This window comes from Artemia franciscana, chromosome 8 (genome assembly GCF_032884065.1).
Source record: "Artemia franciscana chromosome 8, ASM3288406v1, whole genome shotgun sequence".
NCBI lineage: Eukaryota > Metazoa > Arthropoda > Branchiopoda > Anostraca > Artemiidae > Artemia > Artemia franciscana.
In genome coordinates, this window is record NC_088870.1 from 12,490,727 (window position 1) to 12,506,887 (window position 16,161).

The 16,161-nt window shown below is 34.3% G+C and overlaps 2 protein-coding genes across 10 annotated transcripts in view; both read right to left on the bottom strand.

The window, feature by feature from the left end:
* Nucleotides 1-2,793: 2,793 nt before the first annotated feature.
* Nucleotides 2,794-5,898, bottom strand: LOC136029994 (uncharacterized). The gene has a single exon (XM_065708588.1). It carries the CDS (start codon nucleotides 4,406-4,408, stop codon nucleotides 2,873-2,875), a length of 1,536 nt encoding a protein of 511 aa, XP_065564660.1. The 5' UTR covers nucleotides 4,409-5,898; the 3' UTR covers nucleotides 2,794-2,872.
* A 1,571-nt stretch (nucleotides 5,899-7,469) lies between these two features.
* The window catches only part of LOC136029997 (solute carrier family 2, facilitated glucose transporter member 1-like), a 109,540-nt gene continuing 100,848 nt past the window's right edge, over nucleotides 7,470-16,161 (bottom strand). For all 9 annotated transcript variants that reach the window (XM_065708592.1, XM_065708591.1, XM_065708597.1 and 6 more), the window contains one exon: nucleotides 7,470-12,558. In XM_065708592.1, the coding sequence (XP_065564664.1) occupies nucleotides 12,415-12,558 (144 nt within the window). In that variant the 3' untranslated portion in view covers nucleotides 7,470-12,414. The remainder of the gene's footprint in view (nucleotides 12,559-16,161) is intronic.

Sequence of the window (16,161 nt, forward strand, 5' to 3'; positions counted from 1 at the left end):
GATCTTTTCTTGGAGGAATCTGTCATGGGGGAAGAAAAATATAATGAAAAGGGCGCAGGATTTTCTAGCATTGCTCTAAGAAAACAATGAAAAATAAACATGAAAACGTTTTTTCAAATGAAAGGAAGGAGTAGCATTGAAACTTAAAACGAACAGAGATTATTATGCATATGAGGGGTTCTAAAAATACTTTAGCATAAAGAGTGAGGTATTTAGGAGGAAATAAATAACTCGCTCGTTATGCTAAAGTATATTTAGTAATTTCAACTATTTATTCTACGGCCTTTCTGATTCAGGGGTCATTCTTACAGAATTGGGACAAAATTTACGATTTAGTGTAAAGAGCGAGGTATTAACGAGAGTACAAACCCCCTCGTATACATAATAAAAATATAAGATTATGAAAGTTTGTTACGTAAGTTAATTCTTAAGTTACGTATATTTTTTACTAATAAAAACGTTCGTTAAAAATTAAAAGTTCTAGTTGCCTCTTTAAGTAACCGAAAAATTGGAGGGCAACTAGGCCTCCTTCTCCACCCCTTATTCTCAAAATCGTCTGATCAAAACTAAGAGAAAGCCATTTAGCCAAAAAAAGAATTAATATACAAATTTCATTTTAATAATTTATGTGCGGAGAGCCAAAACCAAACATGCATTAATTCAAAAACGTTCAGAAATTAAATAAAAAAAACTAATTTTTTTAGCTGAAAGTAAGGAGCGACATTGAAACTTAAAACGAACAGAAATTACTCCGTATATGAAATGGGTTGTCCCCTCCGCAATCCCTCGCTCTTTACGCTAAAGTTTGACTCTTTGCCACAATTCTACTTTTTAAAACAATTAAAAGCTTTAGCGTAAAGAGCGAGGGATTGCGGAGGGGACAACCCATTTCATATACGGAGTAATTTCTGTTCGTTTTAAGTTTTAATGTCGCTCCTTACTTTCAGCTAAAAAAATTAGTTTTTTTAATTTAATTTGAAAAAAGAGACGCGTCTTTATTTAATTTCTGGTTATTTTTTAAATCATGCCGGAAATAACACCCCCCCTGGAAAACTTCCCCACAAATCCCACCCTCGATGGAAAATTTCTCCTGCCGAATGTCCTCCAATTGAACCCCCCCCCTGATAATCCCTCGGAATATCTCCACATGTAAAAGTGAGTCACAAAAGAGAAAGTAAGATAAATGAAACGAATTTTGTATAGGAATTCTGGCAAAGTTGACTTATTTGACTTATCGCTCTTGCTGAGCAGGGTTGCCAGAGTAGAGGAAAGAAGTTCCCCTAGCAAAGTTCCCCGTGTAAAATTTCCTCTGAAAAGCTGACATTCAGAAACTTTCTTTCCCACGGAAAATTCTCCCATGGAAAAACCCTGCTCTTCAGAAAATCAGCTCTCCGTATGCGTAACAATAACAGATGAAAAAGAAAAAAAAACGTATAAATAATGAGTAAATTCCATCCGACTTACTCCCCTTTCCTCTGAGGCAAAGTTATTGGATATTTCAACCATGCTGAACAAAATGGCTATCTCAAAATTTTGATCGGAAGACTGAGAGAAAAAGGGGCCATAGGAGGTTAGTTTCCCTCCAATCTTTCTGGTGACTTCAAAGGGGAACTAGAACTTTTAATTTCTATTTGAATGAGCCCTCTCCCAATGTTCTAGGACCACTGGTTCAAAACGATTACCCTTGGAAAAAGAAGAAAAAATAAAAACAAATATTTCTGCTAAAAAAATCAAACAGCCCTACATTATGGCCCTCTAATACGCTGAATCTGATGGTGTGATTTTTCACTAAGATAGTTGTTTTTTTCTTGGGGGAGGGAGGGGTGTTTTCTCCCATTTTAAAAAATGACAGAACATTCTTTAGGCTCGTAGCTTTTGATGGGCAATATTAAACTGAATGTATTTCATATATTTAGAATCTAGATAAACAGTAAGTTCTTTTGATGTATCACTGTTATTAAAATTCCGCTTTTTAGACTTTCGGTTACTATTGAGCCAAGGGATTTTTGGAGGAGAGAGTGGGTGGGTAGGATACCTGAAGGGTCACGAAGTGCAGTTTTGGGCCAATAATAATTTCGAATTTTAAGAGGGGTGTCAAAGGAATATGGCGGGGTATTTAACTCGTCACCCAAGCCTCATCTAAACTTATTTCGGTAAAATCAATCTGTACTTCAGACACCCTCGAGATAATTTTTAAAGGGTCAATCTTTTCAGAGGATGACTATCATTTTCGAACTATTTTTGCTAAGTTAAAATTCAGCAGAAAGAGTGGTGGGTATATAAGGGATGACCCCTCGCATACCCAGGTTAATTGTTATTCTTTTTAGTTTTGACGTCACCGTCCATCTCTACTTTCATTTGAAAAATAAAATACTTATTTTTGTTCTATGTTACAAATTTTACTACAAGAATAAAATGTAAAAATTAATGCAATAAGTACACTCAAGAAAATTGCCAAGTATCAGGCGTTCTCTTAAATGCAACATGGTTATATATGCTGCATTTTCACCGATATTTTAGTGGTTTGACCTGGCTTTTTAGCCAAATATTGGCCTCCGTAGGTAAAATCGTGAGCGAAATCAAAAGGATCACGTCCTTCTCGGAAGCAACTTGAAGGCTAGTGACGCCTCTCCATGACAGATTAACAAAAAGCATCACGTTATTCACGAACATTACTTCAGAATATAAAAGGTTTATGTATTCAAACAATCATGAGTGGACAGGCTCAAATATACAAAGGGCCCTAGTAAACATTAATATATCTTACTATTAAAACACCGCTAAAAGATAGTCCAGGCTATAACATCAAAATTTATTTAAAAGAATCAATCCAAAAACCGGTTAAAAAATGGGACAGGCTTATTGTCATAAGCTATGTTGCATAATTGGTGTGATTATCAGACACCAAGAGATTCAATTCTTCCAATACTTGCTGAATCGCAGGAACGGCCTTATGTCTATATTTCCATAAAGAATTTTGCACAAACGACCCTTTTTTAAAATTTTGGTAGCACATTTTGTTTGTAATATCAAAAATACATGTCTTTCTATAATGCTGTAACTGTGCTTCTTCTATTGGTACATAATATCTCTTACATTTTTCGAAGCAAACTCTCTCAAAATGGTGCGTTACAGTTACTACCTTACTCGTGTCATGTATACTTTTATAATGGTGAGATATAGTCTTATCTTCAAAGTGTTTCTTTGCTCGTAAAGTTCTTTGCATAAAATGTAAGTAACACGGGATGCTGGAATCACATTTGTTAACTTCATCCCAAAAATAAAGATCTGCAAAAGACAGGGTTGACACATTATAAAGCGACAGCCTCTGCAACATTTCTAACCAAGAATCAGAATTCAGAGGGACAATCAATTCGTCTAAATCAGCCACAACTATGTAATCAGTATTTTTCATATTCCGCATATAACAATCATTAATTGGAATATATTCGTGAGGCCAGGCATCCCCAACTCCTTCATAAAATTTTTGACGGACTTCATTAATATTTGGTAAAGTTCCAGGTAATGTTATTCTGAGGGATTCGGCCACTCCGGCATCGGAGTAATATTTTAAAACCTTTTCCACATTTTCGTGAGCTGAGTAAATATAAAATGAGAAAAATTCGGCGCCAAATAACTTATTAAGTTCAATCCACTCAACTAGTTTAATAGATAAGTCGTCTGGGAACTGTAATCCTTTCATACACACAGCAAAATGTTTTTGCCGAGAATCTTTTTTTCTATGCACTTTCAGAGCGTTATTGTTTATTGTGCCACAGGTATTCTTACGTATTAATCCAACTGCATATGGAACTCTTTGATGAGAAACATTTGGCATTCTACAGCTGATTATGACAGACTCTGATGCAATTCTTCTGAAGGAAACCTTTCTTTTTAAATCACTCGAAAGATAAATCACTGATTCGACTGGACTAGCAAGGGCGTTTTTCTTTTGGTTATACCAAAATAAGCACCTCAACTCACTTATATTTAACTTTCTCGTCACCTCTCCAAGTATATGAATAAAGGGGGTATCATGAATTGGCCGATCATCATAATGAGCACTGAATAGGTACAATTTTGTATTTGGCATTTCAAAAACTTGCCAATATATATTGTTGTAAGCTATATCGTTTGCATTAGGTAAACTATAGCAAGTGGTTCTCACCCTTTCTTTGAGGGTTTCGCTTGGAAAATAAAATAAATTTGCAATCGACTCGCTGTCATAAAAATATTTGTGCAATTTTAAATTTCTAAAACCACTTGCATCGTTGTCATTTAAGCAAAATATACCAAACAGAAATACAACTGTTGAAACACTGGCTATAAACAGAAAATTCCTTTTATTTCTCGGAAGCATTGCAATTACTGAAACGGACTTGAAATTTCTTAAGCTTTGCTTCTTCATCCATGAAAACGTTTATTTTTTGAAAATAAAAGAATCAAATGAATCAGGCTGTGAATAAGTCTACTTTATATTGGAAGAGAATGATATAAAATTCACAGACAGGTGTTCTAGAAGTAAATTTGTGTAGTAAGGAGCGACCCGGCTCAATAGTAACCGAAACTCTAAAAAATGGAATTTTGATACCAACAGTTACATCAAAAGAATCGCATTTTAATGCTGAGTTTAAATATATAAGTTTCATCAAGATCAGTTATACGCATTAAAATTTACGAGCCGGAGAAAATTTGCCTCATTTCAGAAAATAGGGGGAAACACCCCCTAAATGTCATACAGTCTTAACAAAAATCATACAATCAGATTCAGCGTATCAGAGAACCATATTGTAGAAGTTTCAAGCTCCTATCTACAAAAATGTGGAATTTCACATTTTTTGCTAGAAGACAGATCAGGGATGCGTGTTTATTTGTTTTGTTGTTGTTTTTTTTCCAGGGGTGATCGTATCGACTGAGGGGTCCTGAGTGTCGCGAGAGGGCTCATTTTAACGGAAATTGAAAGTTCTAGTGCCCTTTTAGAGTGACCAAAAAATTGGAGGGCACCTAGGCCCCCTCCCACGCTCATTCTTTTCCCAAAGTCACCGGATCAAAATTCTGAGATAGCCATTTTATTCACCATAGTCGAAAAACCCAATAACTATGTCTTTAGGGACGACTTACTCCCCCCAGTCCCCGTGGGAGGGGCTGCAAGTTACAAACTTTGACATGTGTTTACATATAGTAATGGTTACTGGGAAGTGCACAGACGTTTTATGGGGGATTTTTTTTGTTTAGAGGGGGGTTACGTGGGAGGATATTTCCATGGAGAAACTTGTCATGGGGGAAGAAAAGTTCAATAAAGGGTTTATATTATAGTTAATAGCAGGGTTTTCTAACATTATTTGAAAAAAACAATGAAAAAAATATGAAAAGTTTTTTCTACTGGAAGTAAGGAGCAGCATTAAAACTTAAAACGAACAAAAATTATTATGTATATTAGGGGTTTACCTCCTCGTAATACCTCACTCTTTGCGCTAAAGTATTTTTAGTAATTTCAACTATTTATTCTACGACCTTTGTGATTCGGAGGTCATTCTTAAAGAATTGGGACACAATTTAAGCTTTAGGGTGAAGAGCGAGGTATCGCCGAGGGTTGTACCCCCCTCATACACACAATAAAAACATTCGAATATAGAAGTTCGTTACGTAAGCTAATTCGTAAGTTACGTATATTTTTTACCAATGAAAACGTTTGTAAAAAATTAAAAGTTCTAGTTGCTTTTTTAAGTAATCAAAAAATTGGAGGGCAACTAGGCCGCTCCTTTTTCTCAAAATTTTTCGATTAATTGCAATTAATTAATATGCAAATTTCGTTCTAATTATTTATGTGCGGAGAGCCAAGATCAAAACATGCATTAATCAAAAACTTCCGGAAATTAAATAAAAAAAACAAGTTTGTTGAATGAAAGTAAGGAGCAACATTAAAACTTAAGACGACAGAAATTACTCTGTATATGAAAGGGGTTTTTCCTCCTCAACGCCCCGCTCTTTACGCCAAAGTTTCTTACTGTTTTAAAAATAGAGTTAAGAGAAAGAGAACTTTAGCGTAAAGAGCGGGGAGTTGAGGAGGAAAAGTCCCTTTCATATACGGAGAAATTTCTGTTCGTTTTGAGTTTTAATGTTGCTCCTTACTTTCATTTAAAAAAAACTTGTTTTTTAATTTAATTCAGCAAAAAACGATTCTATGTTACAATAGTAATGCTGCTATTGCAGTATCCATGCAGTACAAGAAAGGCAATGGGAGAACGCGAAATCAAATGGGGGACAAATACTTTCCTGGACTTACATTATGCTGATGATTTAAGCATCCTAGATGAGAGCATGAGCAAAATGAATGAACTTTTAGAGACTTTGGGAGTTCAAGATGCCAGAATATATTTGAAAATTAATGTTAAGAAGACTAAGTCGCTAAGGCTAGGAATAAGTGAAGATGGAAAGGTGATGTTGGACAGAGAAAAGATTGATAAAGTGGACAGCTACACTTACCTTCATAGTGTTATTAGTTAAGACGGTGGGAGCAGTGAAGATGTTAAAAGTATAATAAAAAAATAAGTAAGTAAGACGGCACTAGACTCTTAAGGTCCAAACTGGCGGTGCTGATCCTCATTTCATGGCCCTTCAGCCAGGAAGTGCAATGGGGAGTACTGAAGGACAACCATCCCGTGCTTTCACACATCCTTCGTACTTACCTTCCCCAGACATTTCCAGGTACCCATTTAGAGCTAGGTCGAATCTGGCCGAGCTTACAAAGTCACGCCACTGACCCCCGCCCCGAACCAAATAGCTGATTATGAGTGGGATTGAACCCGTGCCCCTAGGAAAAAGGATTCTCACACCACCGCACCAACCACTTAGCCGGGATGGCTAAAAGTAGAATAGCCAATACTAAGTTTTTTTCACAGTTGGAAAAAATTTTGAAAAAATGGGAAAATATTTCTGCAAGCTAAGACTAGAATATTGGAAGCTGTAGTAGTATCAGTGGTCAAATATTGTTCTGAAGCATGGGCGCTCCGAACCGGGGACGAAGATTTGTTAGATGTTTTTCAGAGAAATTGCCTACGGACTGCTTCGGGTACCCAGCTGACTGAAGGTATTTCAAACAGTAGGTTGTACGAAAAGTATGGTTCAACCCCAAAGATTGCCGAAGATTTTCCTTTTCGGACAACCGTCTAGGGCTAAACAGAAAGAAGGCTGTCCGTGATTGATATGGGAGGATGTCGCAAAGAAAGATTTAAGGGAAATGGGAACTTCCTGTGATTGTGTAAAGAGAGAGGCTTTGAAAGAATAGAATGGAGGAGGGGCGTGTGGAGCTGTGTGGAGCCGTCTTGATGCTGCGGAGAGTTGTTAGTAGTAGTAGTAGTAGAATGGAAACTAGGTTTATATATGAAACTCAGCCTAGTAATTTGTTTTAACGGAACCATCAGTGATTCAGCCCTGGTTCAGACTGGTATAAAAAGAAAACCGACTAATTAGATCGTCAAAACGTTTTATTATAAAACCATTGAACATTTGAAACAATAAATTTGATAAAATCTGGTAAACATAATGCATTTTAGATACAGCAACACAACGATTAGGCTAGATGAGATACAATGATCTCTGTATTATTCAGTGCCATTATAGTCAGAGGAAACACATAATTGCTATTAATGCAACAACAAATCATCAAACAGATTCATAAATAATGAATTTAATAACACTATTTGACATATGTTAAGAAATTAAAAAAACTTTTAAGCTTTTAGTTTATTATGCTGATAAAACCACCCAAAATGCATAAGAACTGCTTTGAACTGAGCCTTGGCTTGAAATAAATTATTTAAAACATGCTTACGAAATACTATCTATTTTTCAATTTAAAATACCACTTAATGCTTAAAATTGGTATATGTAAAATTAATTTGGGAGAAATAAATGTTATATTTCTGTATCGATGAAAGCTTTCCTTTCTTTATGTATATAAAACCACTGCCATAGTAGGTATCACCACATCTGTGCGTCTTGAATTGTTTTGCCACTGATTTTTAAGAACGCCAGCTTTTTTTTGTCTCCATTTTTGAGTATTACTTTTACTAGCATTATTATTGCCGTGTCGTAACGTTTTTGTGCGTTTTGGCGTCCCCTAATATTTTATATCGGCATCCCCGTCTTTCTGCATGCTAACTAAAGAAGTATGGGCAGGGAGGGACTGTATTAAAAAAAAGGCATAACAAGTAAGAGGTAAGTGGAGAATATCGATAAGAGGTACCATTTACTACTTTGTGATAAGAGAAAATATTTGAGAATCGTGAATCGTGAATTCAAAGATAGGTTCTTATTTTTGCAGAATATGTGAAGATTCGGATGATGATTTGATTGATTTCTTAGATTTTCGTGTGGAATTAAAAAACTGAAGCAGGAAGTTTCTCCAGGATGGTTTGAAAGGGAGAAATAGGGGGAGTATTATATTTAATGGGAATTTAATAAGACAAGGAATTTGAAAAGCTTAGTTTATGTGGGCATTGTACGTAACGACTATTTTCTTTAAATTAATAATCCAGTCTGGTTTTTAGGGTACTTTGCTTTTAAATTTTACGCTGTAATGATTTTTTGTTAAAATTGACCATAAAGACGTGCAGTGTTTATAAATAATACATTCTATGAACATAGCATGTAAGTAAAAAAGATGAAAGGGAGTTTTTTTGCCTTAAAATGTACATAAATTAATTTTAATCACATTGTAATAGTCCAGTGGTTAGGCAATCCCAGATAATATGCAAGAGCTACAGAAAAATTGAAATCTAAAAAAAAAAAAAAATAAGATGGATATTAAATAAGCGAATTCTACGGAGACATGAGCTTTGATAAATGCAAATTAAGTCAGGCGACAAGAACTAATTAGAAGTAATCTTCAGCGTAACCAAATGTTTTAATTTACGAGAGCTTGTGTTTCTAATTTGATGAATAAATTGACTATTAAAAAAAAGTTTTTCGATACAGTTATTATAATTTGTACTAAAATGTGCTAGGCTCAAATCCATTTTGGGTGTTTGCAGCTATTGCTTGTGAACATATCAATTAGCTAATCATAATCTTAATTCTAAAACATATTTTAAAAAAGCTAAGCATATTTGAATATTGAATAAATACGACAGCAAAACATAACCGGTATCTGGCAGAAAACTTGGAGACTTATCACAAAAACCAATAAAGGTCTGTTATTTAGACATCATTGCAAAGACATGTTGTATTAAAAAGTGATAGTTTCCATTCATTCCTAATCATTCCGGGTAAGTGGACGCTTCGAAACTTACGGAAACACCCAAGAAGTTTTCCAGGAGAATTGGATAACGGCAGTTCTTGTACATGTCTGTTTGACGCACACATGCATCTAACACGTATAAGTATATCAAACATAAGCTGCACACAAATGTGGTTGAATCCCATGGCTGTCCAAATATAAAAAAGCGTATATATGCTACTGTGAATGTCCAAAATCCGGTTAATGTTGACATTCATCGTGAATGTCAGAAATCTGCTTATTGTCACCATTCTCCGATAAATGTCCAAAATCCCTTTTTCTCTGGTTGGACTCAATTAGCTTTGCGAACCAGCTTTTTTAGTCTTATGCAAGCTGTGATGGTAAACGTTAAATTTAGGTTAAGTTGGTTTAGGTTAAGTTGTGTTATAATTCTCAGAAATGGGTTAAAAACATGACCCACCCTAATCCAAACTGTCACCATCAAACCTAGCATAAAACTGAAAAAGTTGACTAGCAACGCTGACTAAATCCAAGGAATGAAAAAGGTATTTCGAACTTTCACCGATGAATGCCGACATTCACCAATTTCGGACATTCACGGTAACATATACACTTTTCATTATTCCGAGAAGATCGATTTCAAAGTTTATCAAGTTTCGCAGCACTTTTCCCACCCATTGTGCCACACTAAACATAGGCTTGAAGTGAAAAGTTGTTAGGGTTGGTTTTAGACAGTATTTTTTTCAATTATCTATCAAAATACATGCTAAAGTTCGCTGACACTGGTCAGTGTTAATTTGTCAACTGTGGCAACGGAACCAAATGCTGAAGATACGTGTTTTTGAAAGAAAAATCTTTGCAGGGGCATTCATTTGGACATTCTTGCATATACTATTCGATTCGCCTCTTTGAGCTGAATTCAGCGGTATATCTAACACAGATTTATATTTTTTGTGTAATATATGCGTTTTTACGTTTGGACGGCCGCCCACTTTCCGAGAGCTGTAATGAAAGAAAAAACAGAATAGCTAGGTTGCGTTCTACCTATGAAGAATGCAGTTGTGTCAATCCACGGAAACCTCTAAGGGCAGGAGGTAATCGTAATTTTTAATATTCAAGGAGGCAAATTTGTTGTTTTTCAGGTTTTTTCAATGAAAATATAAGAAATTGTATCTGATGAAAATATCCCAAAAATGCTAGGTTTCAAAATCTGTTGAGGCAAAACCTCGTTGCCCCCCCCCTTATTGATGCCACTAGAAGAATAATAGGCTGCCATAAATCGTGCTTTTCAAAATTAGATCTGAGAATTTACGCACGAATTCTTCACATGGGAAGGGCGTACTTTTGGTATGGGGAGGTCCAAATTGTTAAACACAGAAAAAAGTCATGCAAGATAAATATAGTAAAACATTAGAGAAGCTTTAAAAACTATATATCCGGGGGAGGGGCTCATAGCTCTCGATTAAAATAGTTTTCAACAAAGAAAAATCATCAAGCTGGATTGTTAGTTTAAGCGGAAACAATATAATTGTTCCCTGGAAAATATACTAGTAGTAGTTATATTATCACTAGTGTATCAAAAGCAGTTACTACAGACAAAACGGGTGATAGAATCGACTTCAAATATCTTGCCAAAACATACTTCTCCTTCAATATTTGACTACACAACAGCATATATCGATTGTGAGAATCTGAGTTTGTTACTGACAACCCGGTAATCAAAAGCAAGAATTAAGGATCTCGAAAAAAAAAAATGTTAAGTGTATAATGATATACTATGCGCGAGTTATACTACAGTCACACCTGCACATGGAAGTCTGAACACACACACGCATGAAGCATAGAACCCAAGACAAAATTAGAATATATATAGAATGTAGAGTGCAGAAACGAGGACATAAAATATAGGATTATAGAATATAGAATAAATGGAAAGTAGAATATATGTAGAACAAAGAGTACTTCCGTATTAGCCAGTGCACACTTGAGAGGTGAAGTTAGGTTAATGAAATATACCAAAACATGATGAAAATATAGTGCTTTAATTTATATAATACTATAGACTGGGCTATATATTTGCACATTAGGGGGAGTGGGGTAAAGTAACCTAACCTTACCCCCCTACCCTAATGTGAAAATATATAGCCCAGATTATACAGGTCCAATGCATTCTGTCACCTGTCATTTGTCTCTGTGGCTAAGAAATCTGTCTTCTTAGATCTTACATTCAGCAAACTTGTTGAGTATATGCTGGCTAATACGAAAATACCAAACAAAAAATGTAAAATGAAATATAAGGTGACAAAAAGATTCCTCATTCGTAGAAATCCTGGCATAAATAAAGATACTAGAACATAGAATTTTAGACTCTAGAACTGTGTTCTCTACTGTAAATTAGCTTCATCAAGCTCTATGTTTCATCGCTGGACATGGATATTCCTAGGTACAAGAGTTTTCCCAGATATGTATCTAGGGAGGGTAGTCTTCTAAGGCATGCATGTGTTCATCCCTATTTTTAGCTGGTTCTATTAATATTTCTTACGTCTTATTGTTTTGGTTGACTGAACAAGGTCATATCGAGATTGAGCGTTGATGGAAGATGGAATATGGCAAATGTTTTATGTCATATCAAGACAGAAGACGAGCATCCCTTCTCTTTTGAGAAGCACCAATCGATAAAGTTCAGCAATTTCCCTATCTATCTAAAATAATAAAAGTTTTGCATCCAATTGTTTTTTTTTTCATAAAAGCTGCAGCGTCTTTAGTGCAATTGTAGCGTCAAAATATAAAACGAACAGTATTCTTCTACTGCTTCCAGCTTTTTAATCCACAGGTGTGACTATATTTCAGCTCGCGCGTCACAACCTTGCCTTAAAATACGTTTCAATCCTAAACATCGCTGCTCCTATTTTCAACTTCACCGGTAAAATTACAATGGTCATCGTTCGTCAAGAAATCAAATAGACATGAAAAATGAAACAAGTCACAGGTATAAATTCATCTACAACCACCGGTTCTGTCATCCATTGTTAAGAAATATAAGTATTGCTCAGGAGATTGTTTTGTAGACTCCATTCAGCCATATATAACCCAATATGGGTTGAAAAAAAATACAACTATTAATTACATAAGCTAGGTGCCAGTAATGGCTAGGGGTCTAGTTGCCCTTGATTTCAGTTATATGATTGTTGTCTGAACATGGCGCTGATCTCCTCAATCGTTTTGTTCTTTGTTTCTGGGACACGGCTCCATGTAAACCAAACGAAGAAAGCAAGTATGACGGCGAAGATGACGAACACATATGGACCAAGTAGTTGCTTAAAGATAAAGACGAACATTAATATTAAAATAAAAAGTTTTTATTCTTAGAACTTATATATTGTGACAGTAAAACAATTAGTTTAGCTAACACTAAGGCGTTGTTAGATGAATATTTTGAAGAAAATTTCTTTGGTATGAAGTCTATACGCAGTGACTATGTACGCCTACACATTTTGAATTTCATACAACTTCATTTCCACATTTGTTAAAAATAAGTATACTTGGATCAGTGGCTATGGAATGGGGATACACACACACAAACACACACAGGCACATCATATATATATATATATATATATATATATATATATATATATATATATATATATATATATATATATATATATATATATATATATATATATTGTACCCACATAATTTTAAGTTATAAAAGAAAGATATTCTTTGAATAATCCTAAATTATAATGACAAAGTGATTTGTTTCAGCTAATAGTAATATTTGCTTAAATTGTATATGGAAAAAAATTTATTTGATGAAGACTCCACACAATGGCTACACATATTACATATTTTAAAGTTTGCAAAGTTTCTGTATTTCCAAAAGAAAGGCGTTTAAATCAAAAATATATAAATGGAGATATTCATGCTCCTGGTAGGAGGAGCACGAGATGGAAAAACAGGAAAACTCCATATTAGGGTCTCGTGTTCATACCATTTAATATATTAATTTATTTGGCATATTATTTCAACAGGCAAGTGAAAGAAGTTTCGACCCATTGCCTAGTCCACAGTAGGCTTAAAATAGTAATAAACCAAATTTAATTTGAAGAGGGGGAGGGATTTTCAAGCTCTTAAAAATTACCAGCAAACTAAAAGAAAAATGCTGGAGTTAGTTTTTGTCAGTGACAAATTTAGCATTTAGCGGGTTAGTGACTTTAGAGAAAAACATTTAGTGACTTTTAATGAGCAGAAAATAAAGCAATAGATTATTTTTTGTATATTTGAAGCTTATGGCATATTGAGATATTTCAAAGGGTTTAAAATTAAACTTCGCTATTTCTCAAGTTCGAGTTTTGAGCTTATAGTTTAGTCCTCGCTTTATATAATCCTACAAACACATGGAAACATTATGAGTTGGCCTTTTTGCAATAGTTTTATACATTAATTGCGTATAAGCTGCAAATCAGCAATTTTTAATTTTTGTTTGCTTTATTTTCAAATCGTTATTTACTCCCGTCAAGAAAACTAGTTTCTTTCTAATTAATCCTTCACGAACTGTTTGAAACTGATTTCCTTGTATTTGTCAATAAATCTCTGGATGAATGATATTTTTAAAAGATTATGTACCCTTAAACGTTTTTTGTTTGTCAAATAATTTTAGCCAGTCAGATAGTCAGATCGGTATAAGTGGTTCCATCTACTCTGGGTAATCACTTTCAGATAAAGTTTTTGAAATACGAACAGTTTTTTTTTTTTAGCTTGGTTCCGACTGGAACAACCATCAATAATTTATATCAAAATAAAATTTTACTTCATTTGAATTTACGTTTTAGGGTGAAGGACTTCATTTAAGTTTTCCCAGTGTTAATAATTTTACTACGTAATGATCCTATCAGTGAAATTCGCATGCACATGGCATTAGTATTTCACCTATATTAAATTATAGTTTTTTTTTTCTGAATTCCAACCACAGGAATTAGTATTCCAAATCATAGGTACCGTTGAATATATTGCGTACCAACCTAGCAAGCTGCAACCCCGACTCAAGACCCGAATGAGGTGAGGTTGGGTAAAAAAAAAAGAACTAATTTTAGTTTTATCGTCAGCCTAAGTGGGAACAACACGAAATTCATTTAAAAATCACCGAAATCCAAACTTCAACTGGAGATCCCTGAGACTTCAACTTTTTGCTTCTAGGGTACAGTGCTATAGCCAATATACCCAGTATAAGACGTTACAAATCTAATTACACGTTACCTACGTTAAACTCAAGTAAACCTAATAAAATAGCAATATTTTGCTGCTGGTCTGAATCAAATATTTAATGACTGAGAATAAATTAATCGTGGTTTTGTGCCAAAGTCCTTTCATGTTGGAAACTTTTTGTGATATGCAACAAAGACCTCTTGTTTTTATTTACAACATGGCCCCTTCTTTTCAGTTGGATTCCTAGCTCCCATATTTGTTTTTGGTAGAAGAAAATAGAAATGAGTCATCTGGAGCTTCTTAGCCTTCAGTAACTGACAATATAATATATCCATTCCACCGAACAACGAACAACCACAGTACCCGTATATGACACACTACCAGGGGCAGTACATCCATGACTTCACGCACAAGAAAAATCATCATTGTATCCTGATTTTACACCCATAAATAAATGGTATTCAGTGAAACAACAAGAAGAATCCTCCTTAAGTCTCCAAATTTAAAAATAAAAAAAAAATATTTCGGTCAATTGAAATATAATCAAGAAACTTTCCAAAATTAACTATAAGTAATCATGTCAATTTCAACTTTAGATAAATAACTCTCCACTAAGGAATACCACTTTTAGAAACTTTAGGAAAAAATTACTTTAGAGAAATACACCAAAATCTAAAATTTCAACTCTATTTCTTTACTGCTATTTTTGATTTTGCAAATTTTACTTTTTTTTCTTTGTTTTTAGAAGTAAATTTGCATACGTTTTGTCAATAGTTCACTCCAAAACCCCCAGACAAATTCGTTTTTCATAGTTATTTTTCCTCTCTTAGACATTGTCTCTCTCGTTCTGTCTCAACATAAGTGTCCATAAAGATAGGTAAGGATCCCGATAAAATTTTCCAAGGAAAGATATAGAAGAATTCTTTTACATTGCACAATACAAATTCAAATAAATGTATATCCTTGTCTTCTTTCGTCTCCCCTCTTTTTGTTACTCATTATTCATTCACAATTAATGGGAACTAACAATTCCCATGCGAAAAATTCTAAATCGAAGTTTTTGAATTATTGCAAGGGAGGTTCTCCTAATTATTATGTCTCATAAAACTTCAAATGGTCAGAATTGTAAAACCAGGTCAAATAATAAATTTGTATTTCAAGTTGATCAACTTCTTCGTTTCTGTACCATTTATTTGAAGGGTATAAACAAAACTATCAAACAAAAATCAAAATTCAGCTTTATATTAAGTATACCGATGGTATGGAGCTTCTAGGTAAATAAGTTTTTTTATGGTGGGACGAGCTATCTATGATTATTTTATTGACGGTTCCAATATCTGTTTATTTACGCATATTTGTTCGTTACTACGTGTTTTCTCGATTATTTCCCATTATATATTTTCCCAGTTACAATTCTTTCGAAATATTTTTTCATGACAATAGTAATGCACAAGGGCGCCACAGATAGGGGAAGGGACACGCCCCATTACTTTCAGCTCGTTGGTCAGTAAATAGTGGAGCGAAGTACAACTATTTTGTTGACTCAATTTTTTTTTTATTAACTAAATGGGCTAAGGAAAATAAATGACGTAAAATACTCAAAAGGAGATTAGTCTCAATGGATAAAATAAAAAAAAACAAGTTTTTTTTAACATCAATATTACCCAAAACTGTCGGTAAAAATGACTAGCCAGTGGATAAAATCCATTGTC

Bases quoted from the DNA above. Each gene is read 5' to 3' on its own strand.
- LOC136029994 (XM_065708588.1), bottom strand. From the start codon at position 4,408: ATGAAGAAGCAAAGCTTAAGAAATTTCAAGTCCGTTTCAGTAATTGCA.